The sequence below is a fragment of the Schistocerca piceifrons genome, chromosome X (assembly GCF_021461385.2).
Source record: "Schistocerca piceifrons isolate TAMUIC-IGC-003096 chromosome X, iqSchPice1.1, whole genome shotgun sequence".
In the NCBI taxonomy this organism is placed as follows: domain Eukaryota; kingdom Metazoa; phylum Arthropoda; class Insecta; order Orthoptera; family Acrididae; genus Schistocerca; species Schistocerca piceifrons.
This window is the reverse complement of record NC_060149.1, coordinates 897,855,070-897,882,836: the sequence shown is the minus strand read 5'-3', so window position 1 is coordinate 897,882,836 and position 27,767 is coordinate 897,855,070. Positions and strand designations below refer to the sequence as shown.

Genomic DNA, 27,767 nt, shown 5'->3' with positions numbered 1-27,767 from the left:
AGTGTTATGGGACCATTGCTTTTCACAATATATATAAATGACCTAGTAGATAGTGTCGGAAGTTCCATGCGGCTTTTCGCGGATGATGCTGTAGTATACAGAGAAGTTGCAGCATTAGAAAATTGTAGCGAAATGCAGGAAGATCTGCAGCGGATAGGCACCTGGTGCAGGGAGTGGCAACTGACCATTAACATAGACAAATGTAATGTATTGTGAATACATAGAAAGAAGGATCCTTTATTGTATGATTATATGATAGCGGAACAAACACTGGTAGCAGTTACTTCTGTAAAATATCTGGGAGTATGCGTGCGGAACGATTTGAAGTGGAATGATCATATAAAATTAATTGTTGGTAAGGCGGGTATCAGGTTGAGATTCATTGGGAGAGTGCTTAGAAAATGTAGTCCATCAACAAAGGAGGTGGCTTACAAAACACTTGTTCGACCTATACTTGATTATTGCTCATCAGTGTGGGATCCGTACCAGATCGGTCTGACGGAGGAGATAGAGAAGATCCAAAGAAGAGCGGCGCGTTTCGTCACAGGGTTATTTGGTAACCGTGATAGCGTTACGGAGATGTTTAATAAACTCAAGTGGCAGACTCTGCAAGAGAGGCGCTCTGCATCGCGGTGTAGCTTGCTCGCCAGGTTTCGAGAGGGTGCGTTTCTGGATGAGGTATCGAATATATTGCTTCCCCCTACTTATACCTCCCGAGGAGATCACGAATGTAAAATTAGAGAGATTAGAGCGTGCACGGAGGCTTTCAGACAGTCGTTCTTCCCGCAAACCATACGTGACTGGAACAGGAAAGGGAGGTAATGACAGTGGCACGTAAAGTGCCCTCCGCCACACACCGTTGGGTGGCTTGCGGAGTATAAATGTAGATGTAGATGTACCTGGATTATTGACAGCAAGGGACACAGGAACCCAGAAACCTGCAACCACCCTCTCTACTGACGTTGTAAGGCTGCCCCAGCATTTCAACTCCCACTCCCATTTTCCATGTGGATATCTACGGCCATGTTGCATGTACTGCTTGTTGAAACTTAACAGCCTGCCCAGAGTTGTGACGGTGTTCCACTAGTGCTGATTTGTTGTGCTGTCCCAATCAAATAGCACTCATGCTCTGCTATGTAGGTGAATTCAATGACTTCCTGTTTCCCCAATCTACGTGGTGCCACACTCATGTATCTCGTATGCACCTGTGGTGTTGAGAGCTTTACTGCGTCATTAGTGGACCCTACCAAACCTTGGATCTTGCAACCATTCTGGAAAACTGGTTTGATGCCTCCTTTGTGGAGCACCTTGGCTAATCGATTACAGACATCCTTGAGAAAAGGTAAGTGCACCACTGGCACGTGTTCTTTTATTTCATTTTCTGGGTCTAGCTTCCTTTTGAGCGTTGTATCTCTTCTTATAATTTTACTGACATAGCGATTGCCTCTTTCAATTCATGTTTCGTATTGTTTTTATCTCTGAAAGGGTCACCCAAGGTGTGTGTACATTTCTGGTACGCCTTGTATCCCTATTTGACATTGGGAGTTACGCAGACCTTCACATCCAGGAATACAACTGCACCATTACTTTCTTGTTTTAGTACGATCTGGATGTTATTACTCAGGCTGTTAATTTGTGTCCAAATGGTTATGGTGTCATCCCCATACTGTGCCAATATAGTGGGCAGAATTGTGCAGAGATTAATGCTCTTTGCTCAAATGCTTGCTTTCCAGTTAATTAGTCAAGAACACTGCAACATGACTGAAATCTTAGTTATTTTAGTATTTTACAAGAAGATGTGGCAGCAAACCTAGGAGGATTTTCATAATGATTAACACCAACTGCAGAAGCCTACATATCTATCTTCGATATTATGTCCAAAGATGACAGCAACGAATAAGTAAAGTGCACTTACAGTGTATGAGGCTCTTCCACTGAAGAGTGCTGCTGTTGGAAAACTAGATGTGCTGACAGACTGACCTGTAGCATAGCCAGAGGTCTAGGTTAGATTGGAATGTGACAATTTGATTGTGAGTTGGCAACACGACAGCCATCATGGACTAATGTGTAGCGTAGATTGAGATATACATCTGTCATAGCGATAAACTACTTGTATGTCTCGGTTACGATTTCATCAAAAATTCTGACGATGTGGTTAAATTCCAACTTAGTAGAACAAAATACCTGCTAACTTTATTTACACACCTTAGGAAATTATGAGCTAGTATTCTGCCATGACACAATTACTGGAGCAGTGAAGACTCATCCCAATAGTTGGTAACAACAAGAAACATGCCTCTTCCTGGTGTGACTGCCCTCTTAGCAACTGAGCACTGAGGTAACAGAGTAATAAGCACTATACATTTTAAGAGAAATGAAAGTACTTTAACAGAGGACAAATTTGCAATGAGTGTGCAGTAACACACTTAACTCAAACACAGTTTCACTAGATTTGTTTTCTAGCCATTACTGTACTGTGTAAGAGTGAATACACATGCCCAATTAATGTGGAATGACTTAGCCCAAGAATAAATTACATAACATTCACATACATAGTAAAAAATGGTGCTCTTCTGGTTAAAACTGCTTCATGTTCGGCCTTTTCTCAGAATCTTCTTAATCTTTCCACCACTGACGGCAACAAAAATTGGTCAGGGGACATGTAGTGAATAAAAAGCAGTTTGAAAAGTATCTACAGTAACACTGCAGTAATATGGCATAACATATTCTCTGCATATGAACCATGCTATACACAGTATCTTCCAATGTTCACTACAAGTTGGGGAGTGAGCTAGTCAATTTACAATAAAATCAGACCCTATGCATTAATTTAGAAAAGCTGTTTCTAACACTTAATTCACCAACAAAGAAGAAGCTAGATGATAACCTCTATTCAGATACCACACACCACAACAAATTGTAATAGGATTTGACCAGCAGTTCTGATAAGATCTCTAGGGCAAAAACATTGAGTTTCTGCATTTCTCACATTTCAGTCTTTTGTTGAACTCACTTTGAGGAATTCTAATCAATTCAAGACAGGAATCCTTTGTGTATCTTGCAATTACATGGATTTCTGATCAGGATATTCTCGAATCACATTCTGATTACTTCCCTGGCATTCCTATCAGAATTATCATAAATAAGCAGTGTGTCCCACTTTTCTTCATTCTACATCTACATGACTGCTCTGCAATTCACATTTAAGTGCTTGGCAGAGGGTTCGTCAAACCATAATCATACTATCTCTCTCTACCATTCCACTCCCGAACAGCACGCGGGAAAAACGACACCTAAACCTTTCTGTTCGAGCTCTGATTTCTCTTATTTTATTTTGATGATCATTCCTACCTATGTAGGTTGGGCTCAACAAAATATTTTTGCATTCGGAAAAGAAAGTTGGTGACTGAAGTTTCGTAAATAGATCACGCCGCGACGAAAAACGTCTTTGCTGTAATGACTTCCATCCCAATTCGCATATCATATCTGCCACACTCTCTCCCCTACTACGTGCTAATACAAAACGAGCTGCCCTTTTTTGCACCCTTTCGATGTCCTCCGTCAATCCCACCTGGTAAGGATCCCACACCGCGCAGCAATATTCTAACAGAGGACGAACGAGTGTAGTGTAAGCTGTCTCTTTAGTGGCCTTGTTGCATCATCTAAGTGTCCTGCCAAAGAAACGCAACCTTTGGCTCGCCTTCCTCACAATATTATCTATGTGGTCTTTCCAACTGAAGTTGTTCGTAATTTAAACACCCAGGTACTTAGTTGAATTGACAGCTTTGAGAATTGTACTATTTATCGAGTAATCGAATTCCAACGAATTTCTTTTGGAACTCATGTAGATCACCTCACACTTTTCGTTATTTAGCATCAAATGCCACCTGCCACACCATACAGCAATCTTTTCTAAATCGCTTTGCAACTGATACTGGTCATCGGATGACCTTACTGGATGGTAAATTACAGCATCATCTGCGAACAACCTAAGAGAACTGCTCAGATTGTCACCCAGGTCATTTATATAGATAAGGAACAGCAGAGGTCCCAGGACGCTTCCCTGGGGAACACCTGATATCACTCCAGTTTTACTCGATGATTTGCCGTCTATTACTACGAACTGCGACCTTCCTGACAGGAAATCATGAATCTAGTCGCACAACTGAGACGATACCCCATAGGCCCGCAGCTTGATTAGAAGTCGCTTGTGAGGAACGGTGTCAAAAGCTTTCCGGAAATCTAGAAATCCGGAATCAACTTGAGATCCCCTGTCGATAGCAGCCATTACTTCGTGCGAATAAAGAGCTAGCTGCGTTGCACAAGAACGATGTTTTCTGAAACCATGCTGATTACGTATCAATAGATCATTCCCTTCGAGGTGATTCATAAGGTTTGAATACAGTATATGCTCCAAAACCCTACTGCAAACCGACGTCAATGATATAGGTCTGTAGTTCGATGGATTACTCCTACTACCCTTCTTAAACACTGGTGCAACCTGCGCAATTTTCCAATCTGTAGGTACAGATCTATCGGTGAGCGAGCGGTTGTATATGATTGCTAAGTAGGGAGCTATTGTATCAGCGTAATCTGAAAGGAAACTAATCAGTATACAATCTGGACCTGAAGACTTGCCAGTATCAAGCGATTTGAGTTGCTTCGCAACCCCTAAGGTATCTACTTCTAAGAAACTCATGCTAGCAGCTGTTCGTGTTTCAAATTCTGGAATATTCCATTCATCTTCCCTGGTGAAGGAATTTCGGAAAACTGCGTTCAATAACTCCGCATTAGCGGCACAGTTGTCGATAACAGTACCATCCGCACTGCGCAGCGAAGTTATTGACTGCGTCTTGCCGCTTGTGTACTTTACATACGACCAGAATTTCTTCGGATTTTCTACCAAATTTCGAGACAATGTTTCGTTGTGGAACCTATTAAAGGCATCTCCCATTGAAGTCCGTGCCAAATTTCACGCGTCCGTAAATTTTAGCCAATCTTCGGGATTTTGCGTTCTTCTGAACTTCGCATGCTTTTTCAGTTGCCTCTGCAACAGAGTTCGGACCTGTTTTGTGTACCATGGAGGTCAGTTCCATCTCTTACCAATTTATGAGGTATGAATCTCTCAATTGCTGTTGCTACTATATCTTTGAATTTGAGCCACATCTCGTCTACATCTGCATAGTCAGTTCGGAAGGAATGGAGATTGTCTCTTAGGAAGGCTTCTAGTGACACTTTATCCGCTTTTTTAAATAAAATTATTTTGCGTTTGTTTCTGGTGGATTTGGAAGAAACGGTATTGAGCCTAGCTACAACGACCTTGTGATCACTAATCCCTGTATCAGTCATGATGCTCTCTATCAGCTCTGGATTGTTTGTGGCTAAGAGGTCAAGTGTGTTTTCGTAACCATTTACAATTTGCGTGGGTTCGTGGACTAACTGCTCGAAATAATTTTCGGAGAAAGCATTTAGGACAATCTCGGAAGATGTTTTCTGCCTACCACCGGTTTTGAACAAGTATTTTTGCCAATATATCGAGGGAAGGTTGAAGTCCCTACCAACTATAACCATATGAGTGGGGTATTTATTCGTTACGAGACTCAAATTTTCTCTGAACTGTTCCGCAACTATATCATCGGAGTCTGGGGGTCGGTAGAAGGAGCCAATTATTAACTTATTTTGGCTGTTAAGTATAACCTTCACCCATACCAATTCGCACGGTGTATCTACTTCGACTTCACTACATGATTAACCACTACTGACAGACACAAACACTCCACCACCAATTCTGCCTAATCCATCTTTCCTGAACACCGTCTGAGACTTCGTAAAAATTTCTGCAGAACTTATTTCAGGCTTTAGCCAGCTTTCTGTACCTATAACGATTTCAGCTTCTGTGCTTCCTATTAGCGCTTGAAGCTCAGGGACTTTCCCAGCACAACTATAACAATTTACAACTACAATTCCAACTGTTCCTTGATCCAAGCACATCCTGTATTTACCATGCACCCTTTGAGATTGCAGCCCACCCCGTACTTTCCCGAGGCCTTCTAACCTAAAAAACCGCCCAGTCCACGCCACACAGCCTCCGCTACCCGTGTAGCCACCAGCTGAGTGTAGTGAACTCCTGACCTATTCAGCGGAACCCGAAACCCCACCACCCTATGGTGCAAGTCACGGAATCTGCAGCCAACACGGTCGCAAAACCACCTGAGCCTCTGATTCACACCCTCCACCTGGCTCTGCACCAAAGGTCCGCAGTCGGTTCTGTCAACGATGCTGCAGATGGTGAGCTCTGCCTTCATCTTGTAAGCAAGACCGGCAGCCTTCACCAAATCAGATAGCCACTGGAATCCAGAGAGAATTTCCTCAGATCCAAAGCGACACACGTCATTAGTGCCGACATGTCCCACCACCTGCAGCTGGCTGCACCCTGTGTTCTTCATGGCATCTGGAAGGACCCTTTCCACATCAGGAATGACTCCACCTGGAATGCACACAGAGTGCACACTGGATTTCTTCCCCTCCTTAGACGCCATATCCCTAAGGGGCCCCATTACGCGCCTAACATTGGAGCTCCCTACTACCAATAAGCCCACCCTCTGTGATTGCTCGGACCTTGAAGACTGAGAACCATCCTCTGAAACAGGGCAGGCAGCTGCATCTGGCTCAGCCAGAGACAGTGCCTGAAACCTGTTTGTCAGACCCACCGGGGAGGCTTTCTGATCAGCCTCCGGGGATGTCTTTTGCTGCCTGCCATGCCTTGAAACGACCTCCCGATCAACTACAGGCGAGGGCTCAGTCCCACTGTGGGCAGCAACCAGGGCAACCACAGCGGCAGACCGATCTGGGGACAGACGGGACGATGTTGACATCCCCGTGATACCCAAGTCTGGCCCCCCACAGTGGTGCCCATTGGCAACAGCCTCAAGCTGCGCGACCGAAGTCAGCACCACTTGCAGCTGTGAGCGAAGGGATGCCAACTCAGCCCTCATCCGAACACAGCAATCACAGTCCCTGTCCATTCTAATCGATGTTTAACAACAGTTACTGAAACACGAGTCAGTGCCTAGATAACGCAAGGGAAACACGCAAAGAATGTATTAACTAACCTGTACAAATGCCTAACGACTGCGCTACAATCTGCCTGAATTTACAATTACAGTAACTAAAACTCAAAATTATACCGCCTATACGAAACTCACACGCAATTTAAGTAAGAATCTACGAAGTAAACACTAAAGCGCGATGCTACAACTCTCAAATACTATAATACGCCCGAAATTTATGAATTAAACAATGCAAGTACCCAAAAACAAGCAAAGAAATTAAGAATTAAACTATGTAACAAATAAGTAAGCTAGGGGTATACGACTTGCTGCTGCAGCTGCTTATCCAATGGCGGCAGGGAGCTTCCTTTATATACATATATGCAGAGACAACACTTGTATCACAACAGATTATAAGTACTGATACAACAGAGCAAGGAAATGTCCAATCAGTTAGAGCCACGGTGATCATCATTTTCTACAGTTGAGATTAGCTGTCCACTGCTTCATTTAGCTGAAGTTAATCATATCGACACATTAATTATATCCTCTTATTTGTATTTTACGTTGAACATCCTTCGTTGTATCCTCTTTGCACACACTTTGAAATGTCATTAAAACATATGTATTTTATAGTTAAAAAGACAGGTTTCGTTTAGTTTCTTTGTACACAAATATGGTATAAATAGGTGGAAGACTCTAAACAGCAAAGTATTCACCCCCTTACACACAGTCAGTTAGTGAAAATGGCATTTCAGTATCTATAATTGTTGCAGAAGTACCTGACACCACAACATTAAACTCTCAAATTACCCAATAATTTGAAAAATATGCATTTGCACTTACAGAAATAATGGGCATAGTCAAAAGTCCCCATGCAAAGAATTCCAGAAATATGACAACAAGGGCATGGTATATGCTGGGCTCTCCAATTCCTGAAGTCTGAAACAATAAATACACAATTCAGAGGGTAATATGAATAATTAAAACAACAAAAAAATTAACTATTTTCATTACTGAATTAGCTAAGAAGTAAAAAGAGCTACAGGCAGGCTGTTTGCTATACTGTAAGAACTGTTACTTTTTTCTTTTCAAATAAAATAAAAAGCACCAGCACAACAAATGCATGTTCAACACATATCTACACAGAGGGTGTCCCAGGAGGAATGGTCAGTCACTACAAAAAATAAATAACAATGTACATTAAATGTGTACCATCTCAGAAACCATTCGGACCAGAGCATATGTCCATATGAAGTCTTTGGCATCAAAAGATAGTACCTGTCATATCCCTGAATATTGACCATTCCTCCTGGGACACCCCACACACAAATTTTATTTTGGGTGGCAGTAAGAACAATTAATATATACACAACCCAGTCACATTAATGTGATCACCTGACAAAAGACTGAATAAGCACATTTTGCAGCTGCAAGACATGCAGGAAGAGAGCCAACGACATTCTGGAATGTAGTGACAAGGATTTGGAGCTATGCCGACTCCAGTACCATGGCCACACGTGCTGAGTTGTTCCCACAGATTCTCAAGTGGGTTTAAACCTGGGAAGATTGGCAGCCACTAGAGTACGGTACACTCAACCTGGTACTCTTCAAACCATGCACACGCACTGCACGCTGTGTGACACATTGCATTGTCCTGCTGGAAGATGCCATCTCAAACCAAGAAGAAACAAAATGCATCTAGGGGTGGACATGATACCCAAGTATAGATGCATACTTGTGTTGAGCCATTGTGCCTTCCAGAAGGATATCACCCACAGAATGCCACAGAAACATTCCCCAGCCCATTACGCTCTCTCCTGGTTGTAGGATTGCTTTCAGATGTTTCACACCATGCACACCAATGGCCATCTGTCCCATCGAGCATAAAACATGATTCATCTGAAAAGATCATCTCCTGCACACAGTGGCTGTCTAGTTGCATTTGTTGACCATGAATAGCAAGCAGCATGGATGCATGATGCAGGCACCTGCTGCGGAGGCCCATGTGCAGCAATGTTTGCGAACAGCTGTTGAGGAGACACTATTGACATCCCCCTTGATTTATCTGGGCAGTCACTTGCTCAACAGTTGCATGTCTATCCACCTGTACATATCTCCGCAGTCATCATTCACGCCTGTAATCAATGGCCTATAGTGCACCACAGTTGTTTCGGCAGCAGTTTTAGTAGTGCCATTTTGCCATGCACGGTATACTTTAACCATGGTGTCATGTGGATAGTTTACAAATATAGGCATTTTGGAAATGCTTCCACCCTTGGCCCAAAAGCCAATGATCATGCCCTTTTGGATGTCAGATAAATCACTTTGTTTATGTGTTATGACAACAACTGAACTGTTTTCCACATCCCCCAATACACTTTATATACCCTCCACATCTAGTGCTGCCACCTGCCGTCTGTGACTGGTTACTGCACACTTACATCAAACACAAGCAGTTGTCACATTAATGTAACGGAAAATAAATTATATTTTAAACAAACAGATTAAAACGTTACGGCATCTTTCAAAGTAATAACAAATGGGGCTACTTAGAACAGATCAAACTATTATGAATAGAACAAGCAAACTGTTCAAGGATTTATTATTCACAAAAGTTCTCTAGCAACATCAAATTTTGCCATAAAAAGTTTTGCTTATATTGTTGTGTATCCTATCATTCTGCTGAACATGTCAAATTTTGCCTCATATGTTCACATAACATAAACTAAAGAACTTCAAATGCTTGCAACAATTTGACCTGTGGTGAGGCTTCTTGGAATAAGCAATTCTTTTCCTTGGTGCTAAAAAGAAATCCAATATTTGAAACCAGATGAACATAGTTAGTTACACATTAAAACTCACTGAATCCTTATTAATAAATTGAGTATCACTTTACAAAACCAAAAGCCTTTTTTTTTTTCTTTCCGAAGTGGGCTATACTACTTCAAAGGACAAACCTTGCATCCAAGCAAGTCATCATTCCGTAACTGTAATCAAGTACTTGATAAATTCTTACTACAGCGTAAGCTCCAACTGTAAGTGCATTAGATAGTTACATTTTATGATAATCAAATGACAACAGCACTAAAGTTCTCCAACAATAAAATTTTGATCAAAGTGGACACCAGATAAACTAATATACAAAGCTTAACAATATTTGGCACCTTCAGGAGCAGATTTCAATACATGTACAAAGAAAGTAATGTATGTGCATCACAGACAGATGCAACAAGGTCCTAAACACTCTTTCCTTGCTTCATATTACTTTTTGGATTTTTTACATGGTGGAAATTCATATATCCTAAATTTAGCAGTTAGGATATTACACTGACATGTGTCATTAATGTTAGCAATATATGGTCACCAGAATAAAAACCTAAAATTATACTGACACACAGATCTGGGTTTGGAAGGAACCGAACATTAGTCTACTAGGGGCCGCATGTTACTGTGCCAATTTTCTCCAATTTCTTGGGAGTAAAAAAAACAGCCCTTGGTCCAAAAAACACTGTCTTAATTAGCAAAGTCACAAACAGATACTATTGTTCCTTTCACAAGTTGCACACGGGACGAATGCTATCTCATAAGCCTCTCTGAAGTTAATCTGAAACAACCCAGGTCAAGCAGAATATTCGATGTGAGTCATTGGCTTTGGCCAGTGACACAATGTTAATGGGTGTTGTTAGGTAGCCTTTTGGTGCATATATGCACTGTCTCGTTATCAGTTGACAAGTCAATGAATATGACACTGTAAAAAACTGGTTGTGGTGACAGACTGATATGCAGCTTAGCCTGAGGTAGAGGTTAGGTTGGAAGGTGACAGTTTAGCTGAGAGTAGGTCAAGCCAATGAATGTGAAATAAATAAATCTGGTTTTGGTGACAGACGGACCTGTAGCTTTGACCAAGGTCTAGGTTACATTGGAAGATGACAGTTTGATTGAGAGTTGGCAAAACCACCAAATGTGATATATATAATAAAAAATATATAATAACTGGCTGTCATTACAGACTGATCCACAGCTTTGCCTGTTTGAAAAAATTGTCAATAACATCACATTGTACTCGCCATATTGTTTATGGCATTTGCCGCACGTTTCCCATGTCACTTGTCAAAGCTAAAGTTTGTGTCAGACATTCTTCTGTATACAAATCACCCTAGGGATCCACTGACAAGATAGCATCAGAATATTTTCATCATTAATAACAGAAACTGATGGCATGATGCTATAACCAACATTTCTTGATAGTAGTACCTTAATTTCATTGCCTGCCAATCTCGTGTGTACAACATTTCTGCATCTTCTCCTTTTTCTGCATGGATAGTTACTTAGTTTGGTGTTCATTTGTATGATGAATCATAATGATGTGATACAAGTCATTTACAATTACATTACACATTCATTATAAATAAGGTTACATGCTGACCATTTACAATTTTTTTTATACATTTGTGAGTTGGTAATTCCCATTCACTACCTTTCATACATTACAAAAAAGAAAGTCTTCTACAGAATAGAAGTTGTCAAGGAGAAACTTTTTCAGTTTATTTCAAATATAACTTTGCTGTCTACAATGCTTTATATCATTCGATAAGTGGTCAAAAATTTTGGTGGTAGCACTGGGCACCCCTTTTGATGCTAAATATAACTTTGATGTGGGGTAATGACTGTTATTTTATCTTCTCGTATTGTAATTATGCACATCTTTGTTCCTTGTAAATTCCAGTGAATTATTTACAACAAATTCCGTGAGCAAATAAATGTGCCATGAGGCAGTAGTCAAAATGCCTAATTCCTTAAACAGATATCTACAAGATGATCATGGGTGAGCATCACATATTATTCTAACAGCTCATTTTTGAGTAATGAACATTTCCTTTCTTAAAGACCAGTTACCCCAGGATATTATTCCTGATGATTCAAAGTGCAAATGTGGCTGAACTCATTGATGTGTGGACAACTAAATTTTTTCCACTCTAGTTGTTATTTCCTCACCATGTGTTACACTTGTTACGCTTATCACTTGTGGAGTATCTCTAAATGTACAGAACTGAACATGTAACACGAGACCATCGCAGACAACCATACAACAATACTTTCAAGAACATAACGTACCATTTCTTGTGTTGTTGTGTATGTATGAATGAATGTATGGACTGATTACAATACTAGAGTCATCTGCTAAAAGAACTAATTATGTTTGTTGTATATTAGATGGAGGATCACTTACATATATGAAAAACAATGCTGGAACTGAGATTGAGGCTTGTGGAATCCCATAAGTGATTACTCCCCCAGTTATAAGAATATCACCTTCTTATATTGGTTGAATAATTAAGTATAGCTTTCTGCATTCTTTTGGTTACATATAACATTATCCATTGGTTGCCTCTACCATCAACCATAAAACCTCAGTTTATCTATAAGAATACTGCGATTCACACAGTCGGGTGCCTTACACAGGTCACAAAAAATACCAATTGGTACTATTTTGTTATTTGATGCTTATAACATTTCGCGAGTGAATGCATAAATGGCAATCCCAGTTAAGCAACTCTTCTGAAATCCACACTACGAATTCTTGTGACCTATTCTTAAAAACATTTGGCCTGGAGTCATTAATCATTCTAAATGATTCCCACGAATGAGTATCTACACTGTAAGGCACTGCATTATTTAACTTAACTAACTGTGCATCGTGATTAGAAAGCATTTGTTACTGGATACACATTATTTTCTTACTTTGAGCTTTACCAAACAAAACATTATCAATTATGGTTCTACTGCATTTATCCACCCATGGTGGAAAGTTAATTACTGAGATAAAATTGTAGGATGCAAATAAAGTTTCCAGATAATTTTTCCACTCAGAATCCTTTCGAAAAACTACACTGAAATCACCACAGGCTTATTAACTGCTTGTTGCTGTCTGACACATAGCATAATAAGGAATCCAAATTTCTCATAAACAGTTCAAAATTTCCCAGTGGTAATCTATATGGGTCATTCTCACAAAAGCGGATCTTTTGATGAAAAATTTTCTAAAAATAAAATGTATTCAAAACATTTATTTAAAAAATGGTGGAATAATACTTACGAAACTGATTTTTTCTCAGTTTGTTGTTGTTGTTGTGGTCTTCAGTCCAGAGACTGGTTTGATGCAGCTCTCATTGCTACTCTATCCTGTGCAAGCCTCTTCATCTCCCAGTACCTACTGCAACCTACATCCTTCTGAACCTGTTTAGTGTATTCATCTCTTGGTCTCCCTGTACAATTTTCACCCTCCACGCTGCCCTCCAAAACTAAATTGTCGATCCCTTGATGCCTCAGAGTATGTCCTACCAACTGATCCCTTCTTCTAGTCAAGTCGTGCCACAAATTTCTCTTCTCCCCAATTCTATTCAATACGTCCTCATTAGTTATGTGATCTACCCATCTAAACTTCAGCATTCTTCTATAGCACCACATTTCGAAAGCTTCTATCCTCTTCTTGTCTAAACTTTTTATTGTCCACGTTTCACTTCCATACATGGCTACACTCCATACAAATACTTTCAGAAACGACTTTCTGACACTTAAATCTATACTTGATGTTAACAAATTTATAAACTCATTTACTACTTTAAGTGTCTCATTTCCAAATCTAATTCCCTCAGCATCACCCGATTTAATTTGACTACATTCCATTATCCTTGTTTTCCTTTTGTTGATGTTCATCTTATATCCTCCTCTCAAGACACTGTCCATTCCATTCAGCTGCTCTTCCAGCCCATTTGCTGTCACTGATAGAATTACAATGTCGACGGCAAACCTCAATTTTTTATTTCTTCTCCATGGATTTTGATTCCTACTCCGAATTTTTCTTTTGTTTCATTTACTGATTGCTCAATATACAGATTGAATAACATCGGGGATAGGCTACAACCCCGTCTCACTCCCTTCCCAACCACTACTTCCCTTTCATGCCCCTCTACTCTTATAACTGCCATCTGGTTTCTGTACAAATTGTAAATAGCCTTTCGTTCCCTGTATATTTTACCCCTGCCACCTTCAGAATTTGAAAAAGAGTATTCCAGTCAACATTGTCAAAAGCTTTCTCTAAGTCTACAAATGCTAGATACGTAGGTTTGCCTTTCCTTATACTATTTTCTAAGATAAGTTGTAGGGTCTGTATTGCCTCACGTGTTCCAGCATTTCTACAGAATCCAAACTGATCTTCCCTGAGGTCGGCTTCTACCAGTTTTTCCATTCGTCTGTAAAGAATTCATGTTAGTATTTTGCAGCTGTGGCTTATTAAACTTATAGTTAGGTAATTTTCACATCTGTCAACACCTGCTTTTTTTGGGATTGGAATTATTATATTCTTCTTGAAGTCTGAGGGTATTTCGCCTGTCTCATACATCTTGCTCACCAGATGGTAGAGTTTTGTCAGGGCTGGCTCTCTCAAGGCTGTCAGTAGTTCTAATGGAATGTTGTCTACTCCCGGGGCCTTGTTTCGACTCAGGTCTTTCAGTGCTTTGTCAAACTCTTCATGCAGTATCATATCTTCCATTTCATCTTCATCTACATCCTCTTCCATTTCCATAATATTGTCCTCAAGTACCATCGCCATTGTATAGACCCTCTATATACTCCTTCCCCCTTTCTGCTTTCCCTTCTTTGCTTACAACTGGGATTCCATCTGAGCTCTTGATAGTAATGCAAGTGGTTCTCTTTTCTCCAAAGGTCTCTTTAATTTTCCTGTAGGCAATATCTATCTTACACCTGGTGATATACGCCTCTACATCTTTACATTTGTCCTCTAGCCATCCCTGCTTAGCAATTTTGCACTTCCTATCGATCTCATTTTTAAGACGTTTGTATTCCTTTTTGTCTACTTCATTTACTGCATTTTTGTATTTTCTCCTTCCATCAATTAAATTCAGTACCTCTTCTGTTACCCAAAGATTTTTATTAGCCCTCATCTTTTTACCTACTTGATCCTCTGCTTCTTTCACTATTTCATCTCTCAAAGCTACCCATTCTTCTTCTACTGTATTTCTTTCCCCCATTATTGTCAATCGTTCCCTAATGCTCTCCCTGAAACTCTCTACAACCTCTGGTTCTGTCAGTTTATTCTGGTCCCAACTCCTTAAATTCCCACCTTTTTGCAGTTTCTTCAGTTTCGATCTACAGTTCATAACCAATAGATTCTGGTCAGAGTCCACATCTGCCCCTGGAAATGTCTTACAATTTAAAACCTGGTTCCTAAATTTCTGTCTTACCATTATATAATCTATCTGATACCTTCCAATATCTCCAGGCTTCTTCCATGTATACAACCTTCTTTCATTATTCTTGAACCAAGTGTTAGCTATGATTAAATTATGCTCTGTGCAAAATTCTACCAGGCAGCTTCCTCTTTCATTCCTTGCCCTCGTTCCATATTCACCTAGTACGTTTCCTTCTCTTCGTACTATTGAATTCCAGTCAACTATGACTATTAAATTTATGTCTCCCTTCAGTATCTGAATAATTTCTTTTATAATAAATCATATTGTGGCAAAAAAGTAAATATTGTACATATCCACACACGACAGTGTAATTCAATGGACACAATATTTTGGTCTATGGACACAATTATAAATTAGATAACAGTTTGCACATTCTTTGGTAAATAAAAATGAGCTTAAATTTCAATTACAAAAGTATTATTATTCTATTAGAACCATAATTGGGTTTTGATTTAAGCAATATTAGATCAATAAGTTATTTTTCATTCCATTTATACCCCCAACTTTATTTTTTATACGAGGTGCATTCACGTTCTAAGGCCTCCGATTTTTTTTTCTAATTAACTACTCACCCGAAATCGATGAAACTGGCGTTACTTCTCGACGTAATCGCCCTGCAGACGTACACATTTTTCACAACGCTGACGCCATGATTCCATGGCAGCGGCGAAGGCTTCTTTAGGAGTCTGTTTTGACCACTGGAAAATCGCTGAGGCAACAGCAGCACGGCTGGTGAATGTGTGGCCACGGAGAGTGTCTTTCATTGTTGGAAAAAGCCAAAAGTCACTAGGAGCCAGGTCAGGTGAGAAAGGAGCATGAGGAACCACTTCGAAGTTGTTATCACGAAAAACCGTTGCATAATGTTAGCTCGATGTGTGGGTGCGTTGTCTTCGTGAAACAGCACACGCGCAGCCCTTCCCGGACGTTTTTGTTGCAGTGCAGGAAGGAATTTGTTCTTCAAAACATTTTCGTAGGATGCACCTGTTACTGTAGTGCCCTTTGGAACGCAATGGGTAAGGATTACGCCCTCGCTGTCCCAGAACATGGACACCATCATTTTTTCAGCACTGGCGGTTACCCGAAATTTTTTTGGTGGCGGTGAATCTGTGTGCTTCCATTGAGCTGACTGGCGCTTTGTTTCTGGATTGAAAAATGGCATCCACGTCTCATCCATTGTCACAACCGACGAAAAGAAAGTCCCATTCATGCTGTCGTTGCATGTCAACATTGCTTGGCAACATGCCACACGGGCAGCCATGTGGTCGTTCGTCAGCATTCGTGGCACCCACCTGGATGACACTTTTTGCATTTTCAGGTCGTCATTCAGGATTGTGTGCACAGAACCCACAGAAATGCCAACTCTGGAGGTGATCTGTTCAACAGTCATTCGGCGATCCCCCAAAACAATTCTCTCCACTTTCTCGATCATGTCGTCAGACCGGCTTGTGCGAGCCCGAGATTGTTTCGGTTTGTTGTCACACGATGTTCTGCCTTCATTAAACTGTCGCACCCACGAACGCACTTTCAACACATCCATAACTCCATCACCACATGTTTCCTTCAACTGTCGATGAATTTCAATTGGTTTCACACCACGCAAATTCAGAAAATGAATGATTGCACGCTGTTCAAGTAAGGAAAACATCACCATTTTTTCTCACTGCTGGCGGTAAAATTCCATCTGCTGTACGGTGCTGCCATCTCTGGGACGTATTGACAATGAACATGGCCTCATTTTAAAACAATGCACGTGTTTCTATCTCTTTCCAGTCCGGAGAAAAAAAAATCGGAGGCCTTAGAACTTGAATGCACCTCGTATATAATACAAAATAAATTAACATTTGTTTAAATAAATTGTTTCCAGCTAAATTTATTTTTGTTATAAAATATCTTTTGCAATACTTATAAATTTTTAGACCAAAATAAAAGTAAAAAATTCAAATTAATTTGTAGTAGAAATGTTATTCTTTGTTGTACTTGTCAATATTTACTAGTGAATGTTGTTGCTTCTTATTGATAGCAGGCAGTTCTAATTTTGTGATCATGTCTGCTCTATATACATTATACGAGCAATCAAATTTTGGTACAAGACGATTGTCCTTTAATTTGTGAAGGTATTTAATACTATACTTATTGTCACTAAATTTGAAATCAATCATAGCTGCGTATTGTTTTCAGGTTCATTTCACCTGCCTATTTAACAATTACACAGTTGTTAACTTTAAATTGGGATTCCTGGGAACATGTATTGTCCTAAGGAGGGTCCTCATTTTGTGTCAGAATAAACATCACTGTGACCCAGTTTTTTTCTTGTTTGATGACCTGAGACACTTGGTAAACGGATATCAATTTCATGAAATGTAAATTTGGCAAGTGTTTCAAAGACTACAGTAAATAATAATAAAATTCTTTTATCAGTCACGTGCTCCTATGCATTTATATGTACAAAATTTTAATGTTATGAACTCATAAGTGTAATAAATATATAAAACAGATACTTTTTGTCGTTTTCACTTTAATTTTTCCAATAGTATAACATGGACAATGAATACTAGCAGTACATTCTATGCATCTTAGTCTTCTTGCCCAGATAGTTGACTTTTCTCTGAACTCCAGATTACTTTATGTATGCACACAGTTCCTTTGAACACAGCCAGCTTAGTGGGAAGCACCTTTTCAAGTTGAGTTATATCATCATGTTCAGTTTTGCAAACAATTCCCAGGCAAGATTTTTCAAGTTCTTGTAAAAAATTTCATTATCTAGAATATCTGTACTGCAGACAATCAAATTGTAAGTAGTTCTTTTTTGAACAACCTCCAACACCATCTGGGGATCCTTTACCATGGAATTGTCCGCCCCCCATAGCTGAGTGGTCAGAGCGACAGAATGTCAATCCTAAGGGCTCGGGTTCGATTCCCGGCTGGGTCGGAGATTTTCTGAGTTCAGGGACTGGGTGTTGTGTTGTCCTAATCATCATCATTGCATCCCCATCGATGCGCAAGTCACCAAAGTGGCGTCAAATCGAAAGACTTGCACCCTGCAAAAGGTCTACCCGACGGGAGGCCCTAGTCACATGACATTTACATTTACCATGGCCTTTCTCAGAACACCAACACAAACTTTCAGTAGTAAACTGTCTTGCTATGGAGAGTGCAGAATGACTGACACTGCATTGAATTTTTAATTGTACAGGAGTAATAGGGAACACACGTGCATAATCAGGGTTGCCACAAGTTTCCCCAAGTGAAATTCCCTGATTTCCACACAAGTTTTAGCATTATTTTTTTTTTTTTTTTTTTTAGAAATTCAGGCAAATGGTACATATGCTTCATTAAAACCACTGATGTTATTTTATTTCAATAAAGCGAAACACATTTGGTGACAAAAATACGCATTTTGTTGGAGTCACAAGACAGATTTAAAATACCTTCACTGCTTTCAGAAATAACCTCAGAAAAAAGTAGGCGCCTCAAAAGAAATGTATAAGGTGGGGAAGAGTTGTGTAAATCAACACGATAAGTGACCGTCAATAAAATGCTGGTTCTACTATGTTTCTTATTGTCAGTTATTATCCACTGTGTTATGTCTATTATTCTACAGGTAATGTGATTTTTCTTTCAAGAAATACACGAGCACATAGCATACAAACTGCCAGTGACTGCCACAACTTTCTTCTTCTTATCGTCCATACTTTCTAATATATAGACTACTTTTTCAGTGCCAAAATGTACTACAATAAATAAAATGTCTATAAAATGCTGCACTGTACAATGTACTTGCAGTGAGACAATCGCAATTCCTGAAATCCATCGCCAAGGCCATGTCCTGCCGAGGAGCACCACAGTCCTGGGCCCATGGACAAAGCATGAAAATTCACCAAATTACACCATGGATGTGTGAGACTAGATCCGACATGCAGCACCTGCATATTAGTAAGGAACTATGGGCTTCAGATCAGCAGGCCCTATCTGTTAAGGTACCCACAGAAATGGCCTGTGATTTTGGCCCATCATGGAAGTCCACTCGTGTGGCCAGCTATTCACGTGTCACAGACACCATGCTGATGCAGTGAAGCTGCGACGATCACCCAAGCAACAGATAACTTGTGCAAATACTCTGAAAATCAGTATAACGAGGGCAGGTAGTAAGTCACCATAAAGATGACCGCTGAGCCACAAACAGGCACGTAGAAAAGACAATCACACTCTCAACTAAATTTTCGGCCACACACATTCACACAATCACTCAGACACAACTCGTGCACACATGACCGTTGCCTCCGGCTGCTGCGTCAACAACAAGCTCTGAGAATCAGACCCAAACAAACCACTCCTCACCCCCCCCCCCCCTGCCTGTCATCGGCAGCTGCTAGGCTAGCAGCAAGTAGTGGTGGCAGCATTGACTGCAAACTGAGGGGAGGGGTGGGAAGGGCAGAAGCAGCAAGAATGAGAGAGAGTAGGGAAATGGCGCATGTACTCAGCTGCACCCAACCAGTGACGAAATATGACATCTCAGTAAACAAACAATTTCATGCTACTGAGGCAAAAATGAGATTTTTCCAGTGGTTTTTCTTTCTTTTTTTTTTTTCCTGATACATTTAAAATTCCCTGATTTCCAGAACTTGTGGCAACCCTGGTAATGTAATCTGGTTTCTTGAACCTTCGAGGTAAACTGATTGTATTTCATGATGATATTTACTGTTATAATTTTCAGAGAAATCACAGTGAAGTAAAATCTCTCAGACAAACCGTTTTAAATTGTTCTGACTATATCATATTAGTGTTCTATATTACTCTTGATATATCATAAATGATGGTGGTAAATATTTAAATTCAGGAACAATGTCGCCTATAGTAGCATTTTTTCTTCTTTGACAGTTTTTTTGTACCATCTTCATTTAATTTTTGCTAGAACTTAAACTTTCTTGGCAATCCACTGAAAAAATATTGTTTTTTCATTCTCATCAAACTGGTTCACATCTACATTAAGCTGGCATATTCCGGGTAAGTACATTCCAAACACTTTCCTTTCAGTTTTCCATTGCATGTAAGATTCTGTAGAACTTCAGTAGATGTGTTTTCCTTTATAATTTTTAGTGCATTTAATTTCTTTACTAACAAATAAAAGTCTGTACGAACTTTACAAAGACACGTGTTTCAGTTATTGCAATATGGTGAAACAATCCAATAGGGTCGAAGTTTACAAAATGTTGCATAAGACATCGTGTAGTTTTTTCCAGAAATAAGTTCTTTATGGAGACTTTTCAGTCTATTATTTAATAAACAATCTATTTTTTCTTTTTGTTAAGGTTTCTTTCTTTCCAGCAATTCTATGACATCATTACGTGTGTTACTCAACATAGTAAACTGTGAAGTTGCTAAAGGCAGCTTATCATTTTTCATAATGTTATGTGAAGTAAAACTTCCAATAGCTTTCATTAACTTACATCTTTGGATAATTTTTCCATTGACTTTTTTAAAGTTCCTTTTCATTTTCAAGGGCACGGTTTTATCAAAATTTTTCTGAATTTGATTCTTTATAGTTTCACCTAACAATAATGCTCTTGTAACTAGTGGTGAACGCTTTTTCCCCCTTTTAAATTTTTTTTCACATTTTTCTGCGGAGTATCTTCTGTTTTCTTGAGAAGTCTTTCATACTTCTTTTTTTACCTCTCCCTTTTCTTTTTATATTTATTTTTCTCTTTCTCTAATTTTGTTATTTTATTTTTCAGACCCTGTACATTTCTTCTTCTAGTTTTCTTTCACACAACTCTCCTTACAGACATTCCTTCTGTATTTGGTCCAGGAAGATCTTGCTGACTTAACTTTTTCATTTCGTCCAGCAAAATCATATTCATGTGGTTCTGTACTGTGTGTATATTCTTGACCATCTCCAGATTTGTTCCTTTTCGCATTTTTGGGTCCTGTCTTTCCATTCTATTCTGATCTTTCTTTTCTCTCTCTCTGTCATGACACACATTTTTCTCTTTGCAGTTTTTTCCTTGTGCTGTCTTTTTTCTCCCATTCCTCAAGTTTCTGTGGGACATTTTTAATCCTCTCCCTTGCTTTCTCATATTGGGTTGCTTTCACTATCTTATTTTATCAATATGACTCTTATGTATTCCCCAAAGTCAAGTTATTGTATAGTAAACTTTTGAGTTAAAATATTTTTACATTCTCATGAAAGCAACACTTTTACTTATTATCCTAAGAACTAAAATTATGAAACCTTGTGAATTTTAACCATACCTATCTTCTTACCCTTATTAATAACCAATTGAGATGGCACAGTGTCAGCACACTGGACTTGCATTTGGGGGGGTACAATGGTTCACACTCATGTCCGGCCATCCTGATTAAGGTTTGCTGTGATTGCCCTAAATTGCTCCAGGCAAATGCCGGCATGGTTTCTTTGGAAGGGCATGGCCGACTTCCTTCCCCATCCTTCCCTAATCTGATGGGACTGATGACCTCACTGTTTAGTCCCCTCCTCCAAATCAACCAACCAATCTTATTAATAACATCAAATGTAACAATCACAGCAGCATACACTGTCTAGTTTAGTGAAATGTCTATTTAAAATGTATATATGCATAGGTTCCACTTAAATATTTTCTATATGACCTTTTTTATTTGGTAATATGCGATAAAATAATGGCTGGCAAAAAAGGTAGCTCATACAATGAATTATTACAATTACACCTATTTAGTTATAGTATAGGCTAATGTATTAAACTAAAACTTATGAAAGGTAAAATAAGAAAACATGCAACGTTTTATAGCCTGACTTAAATGTTTGTCCCATCCATGGGTATGAACTTCACATCTGTGGACACACCACAGTCATGGATGTGATGCCTACAGACATGACAGGTTTTATAAAATGCTGAATTTAAATAGTCACATTAAATTTTTAAGTAATGAATTATATAGTTAATTTAAACTAATTAACATACACCTTTTACACATACATAATTACGAGTAATTTTACATCTAATTGTAATGTAGTAATGGGCACAGATGGACACAGTGAAGATAGGATTGGATTGTTTGGTGGGAAGAGACCAAACAGTGAGGTCATCGGTCTCATCGGATTAGGGAAGGACGGGGAAGTAAGTCGGCCGTGCCCTTTCAAAGGAACCATCCCGGAATTTTCCTGGAGCGATTTAGGGAAATCACGGAAAACCTAAATCAGGATGACTGGACGCGGGATTGAACCGTCGTCCTCCCGAATGCGAGTCCAGTGTGCACTGAAGATAACCACGCACAAAAATTTTTATCTTGGCAGCAGTCTTTCCTCTCTACAAGTAAGTCAGCAACCACACACAGCAATGTCCTTTGACAAAACAGCTGCTTGCTAGTCTTCATCAATATTATGAAAGTACTACTGCTGCTCTCTGTTGTGATCTACAGCAATTAACATCTGTGTCTGTGGACATGACATAAAATTTGGGGACATGAGTTTAGAATATTGTAAAATATAGTCCCTTTAGTCTACCCTCTGATACCAGTAACAATAGTGTCAGGTTGAACAAACTAATAACCATCCCCTGCAGATATTTAGTATCTACTAAATTCTCTTTCCAAAATCAATTTGGAATCACATGTGCTCACACAATGAGTTGCAGAAGTGTTTTTGCCAGCAATCCCAATTGATTGTTAATGAACTAGGAGCTGTCATTTATTTTAAATGGCAATTAGGCAAGGTGGCCATTCCTTATGTTTCACCAAGCTCTATGATTCACGTAAGTTCGTATAAGTATCCCAAACTGTAAGTTTATTTTGGGTACTTAACATACTGCCAGTCAAATGATACACCACAGATGTTTGATAACTGATGGTTACATACAGTAAATTCACCTTACAAACGATTATTAGAACATACAGCAATACAGATTCCTCTTCATAGGTAACACTATGAGGAGTGAACTACCACCAATAACTTTCTCTAAACATAAGTTCAATTATTTAGATGATTGTAAGAAATCTGATTATGCTACTCTACATTTGTAATTATGGGAGGGACTTTGCACTGCTCTTATTACAGACATGTAGATACAAAGTTCCCTTGATTTTGGTTTTTCCATGTCACAAACCAGTAGATTAAAAGGGAAAGAGGGCAATTACACAATTTTCCCCTATCCTATGGTAAGATAACAATTTGCTTAGGCTTTCTCTGCCAGAAATGTATATAAAATAATAGGGGCTAAACTGGGCTCCTAACTGAATAATCCCAAATGGGAAATTTTGAACTGTTTATGAGGAGTCTGAATTTCTTACTCTGCTATGTCACCCAGCAGCAAGTCTGTGGTGACTTCACTGCAGATTTTCTACAGGATTCCAATAGGAAAAATTACTTATTTGGATCTTCCAATTTGATCTCAGCAATTAACTTTCCAACACGGGTGGATAGAGACAGTAGGACCATAACTGACGTTTTCCTTAGTGAAGTTCAAAGCAAGAAAAATAACAGTTTCTCCAATAACAAATGTTCTCTCTGATCATGAAGCACAGTTAGTTAGGACAGTCCGCCCCCAGTAGCTGAATGGCCAGCGTGACGGATTGTCAATCCTCTGGGCCCGGATTTAATTCCCAGCTGGTTTGGGTAATTTTCTCCGCCCAGGGACTGGGTGTTGTGTCGTCATCATCATCATCATCATCATCATCATCATCATCATCATCCTATCATCCTCATTGATTGCAGGTCACTGAAGTGGTGTGAAATTGAAAGACCGGCACCCGGCGAACGGTCTGCCTGCTTGGAGGCCCTAGCCATACGATTAAATAAATAAATAAAGTTAGGACAAAGAACATAGTGCCTTACAGTGTAGATACTCCTTTGTGGAAACCAGTTTGAATAATTAATGACTCCAGGGCAAATGTTTTTAAGAATAGTTTACAAGAGATGACCTGGGACGAAATTTATATAGCACCAAATGCTACACAATATCTAAACTTTTCCATGATAAATTCATATCATTATTTTAAAACTGATTTCAACATAAGCTAATCAGATATGACATTAAACACCCATGTAAAAAAAACCATGGTCCACTCAAGGCAATAAAGTATCTTGTAAAAGGTAAAGGGAACTCTATCTATTGGCGAGAACAAGTAGAGATCCCACAGTTGATGTTTACAAAAACTACTCAAAATTATTAAGAAAGGTTATAAATAAAAGTCAAGGACCATACACACAGTGCCAAAAATCATTATTCCAACAACAGGCTTAAGGATATATGTAATGTTGTAAAATGAGACACACAGCAATCACCATTTAACTGCATGGAAGGGCTATAAATGATGTGACACACGTAGCAAATATATTTAATAATCATTTTTTAAATATAGTAAAAAGTATAGGGACAAACAGTTCAAGCAAAAAAACATGGCAGTAGGGTGAAAAAGTAACTCATAAAATTCAGTCATACAAATACATTGCCAACTTCTCTGTCTGAAATTAAGAAAATTATTCATTCTCTCATAAATATAAAGCTCATTTGGTTTTGATGTGTTTCCACTAGAGTACTGAAGATCTGTTTGCGTATAATACGGCCATTCTTATCTGAAACATGTAACCCATTACTAACTAAAGACTTCATCCAAAGGGACTGAAATATGCCATTGTTCTGCCCGTCTTTAAGAAAAGTGACAAGACACACATCAATAACTGCCAACCTTTTTCACTGTTGACATCATTTTACAAATTTTTAAGGTGATGTATTCTTGAATAGTTCCTCACCTTACCAACAATAATGTCCTCAGTGAATCACAGTTATGGTTTCGGAAGAGTTGCTCTACTGAGAATGCCATTTACATGTTCACTCACCAAGTTTTACAAGCATTTCATAATAATATAGCATTGGTTGGTATTTCCTGTGATCTATCTAGGACATTTGACTGCATGAATTATACTATTCTCCTAGAAAAAATGAAGTTTTATGGGAATGATGTACAGCCAACCAATGGATGTCAAATCTTACCACCAGAATACAGAAAGTAGTGCTTAGTAATTCAACCAATATAGTCTGGGGACATAATTCTGACTGGGGAGACATCAGATATGGCACAGTATTCCGTCCATTATTGTTCCTCATATATGTAAACGATCTTCTGTTTAATATACAACCAGAGATGACACTAGCATAGTGCAAGCATATATACAGAACAGTCTTACCATATATACAGAACAGAAGAAACTGCGCACAATATTTTTAAAAGAATCAGTCACTGGTTTTCTGTGAATGGTTACACTCTCAGTTTAAAAAAGACACATATTCAGTTCTGCATGAGGTACTAAACCAATGATAAGTAGGCCCTACATTACATGGTGAAGAAATTATAAATAGTGTGGAAACTTCAAAATTCTTAGGTTTCCATACTGATGAGAATTTAAACTAAGAAAAAACACATTTTGCTCCACCTAAAACAACTGAGTTCACCCACATTTGCACTTAGGATCACTGCAAATCGTGGAGAGAGATAAATCAGTAAGGCAACATACTCATCTTTAATAAAGAACATCTTTGTTGCTCGACAACTTGATGCAAGATTAATAAGTGGTGCTAATTCAAAATCATCTTGTACACATCTGCTGAACATTCTGACTAATGCTTCACAGTATGTTTATGCTCTCATGAAGTTTGTTGTAAATATTCCACTACAGTTCAAAAAGATGATGTATATAATTACAATACCAGATTGAAAAATTGCATTCATTACTCCACATTAAAGTTGTCTTTAGAACAAAATGGGGTGCACAATGATGCATCAAAATTTTCTGATCGCTTACCCAGGGATATAAAATGTCTGACAGACAGCAAAGTAAAATTTGAAAACAAAGTGAAAAAGTTGCTCCCTGACAATTCCTTCTATTCTGTAGAAGAATTTCTATTATTTTAATGTGTAAAAGGTGGTGAGCAAGAATTACTAACACACATCTGTATATAAGAAAAATAAATAAATAAAACAAAAATCATAAATTTCAGAATGTAACCATATTCACAACTTACTATGCAATGTAATGTAAAACGATTTTGTTCCACATCATTAAAATTTATTGTGCAAAATGATCCCTGGAACATGGAACTAACTTATCATGAAAGATTATGTTTATCAATATTTGTTTAGCACTAATGGTGAGATGGCATATGATAAATTGTGTGTGATGACTGCTACTAGTAGTATTCACTGTATTACATACTGAGTGTCATTCATATTGTAGAGGACATGCTACTCATCTTTAACAGCCTGTGAAAGAGTTACTGCTGTAACACTGTGTATGGTTAACAAGTGTCCTTTACACTCAATTTATCAAAAATTTCGTGAATAACCAGAGTCTGTATATGGATTACAAGACAGTATGAAATTTTCTGTAGCTCACAACAAATAATTTTTTCATTATAACCTTTAACGACACTATTTGCCTCATATGAAATTGTCTTTTCCTGGTGTGCTAACATGAATCTTTTTCAAATAATCACTGGCAGTGTGGTATTGAAATTATAAGAACAATCTCTTGAGAATTGTTATCAAAATATTTCTGTTGTAAAATACAAGGGCTTTTGTGGGTAAATGGAGAGGTTACTAATAATAAAGAACTGAGAGCACATTTCTTTCGTTTTACTGATAGCAGTTTCACACTGATGTATATACTAACTCTTAAGTCATGCATGCCAAATTCATAACTAACAGCTTAGTGTGACCACTGCTCATCGGGTTTCGGATCATAATGTTACGTATCGGTCTGGTAAATAGTTCGAATATACTTCTCAGGAAATTTAGCTATTATTTAGCAAACGGCACACGTTATGCAGAATAAACATCTCGACACAGTCATTATCGCTCTTGGTACATACCGTCATTACGCCATCCTTCATTATTGTTTTTCTGCTCCTTATAATCATTCCAACAACTTTCTTGGATGCTTTAGTTGGCATATTCCTATCCAACAAAGTGAACCTTCAGAATTTACATTTCTTTTGTAGATAAGTCTGACACATCACACACACATCACATATCAACTTTTGCACTGCGCTGTTGCTTTTACAAAATAAAAGTTAGTAACTCATTAAACACCAAAAACACGAACCGCCGATAAGTAAACTTTTTTTTTTTTTTTTTCAAACTAAACTAACCAACATATTAACTATACACGCCATGTTGGCTATTTACTTCTGCCAAACGCAAGGATTACCACAACACATGAAATTCTGTGAACACAACAAACATATGACAGATGTCGATCGAATAGCAATATCTTAGGGCGCTGGGTTTCCACAGGCAATACCGCAGCGACAAGCCGTTGTGCATTGTTGTTCACGACTTTGTTGGCGGTTTACAAGATGTAGTAAGACCAATAGAAATTAATTTGTTAGTACCTAAAGGAAAATTTTTAGTACCTTTTATCATTTTATTGATTGCTGTAATCAATATACACAAA

The 27,767-nt window shown here is 38.7% G+C and overlaps 1 protein-coding gene across 1 annotated transcript in view; it reads right to left on the bottom strand.

The window, feature by feature from the left end:
• Positions 1–27,467, bottom strand: part of LOC124721422 (hippocampus abundant transcript 1 protein) — a 98,891-nt gene extending 71,424 nt beyond the window's left edge. The window contains exons 1-2 of the mRNA XM_047246396.1: positions 27,184–27,467; positions 7,896–7,991 (exon numbers count right to left, since the gene is read on the bottom strand). Of these exons, the coding sequence (XP_047102352.1) occupies positions 7,896–7,991; positions 27,184–27,264 (177 nt within the window). The 5' untranslated portion in view covers positions 27,265–27,467. The remainder of the gene's footprint in view (positions 1–7,895; positions 7,992–27,183) is intronic.
• Positions 27,468–27,767: the final 300 nt, after the last annotated feature.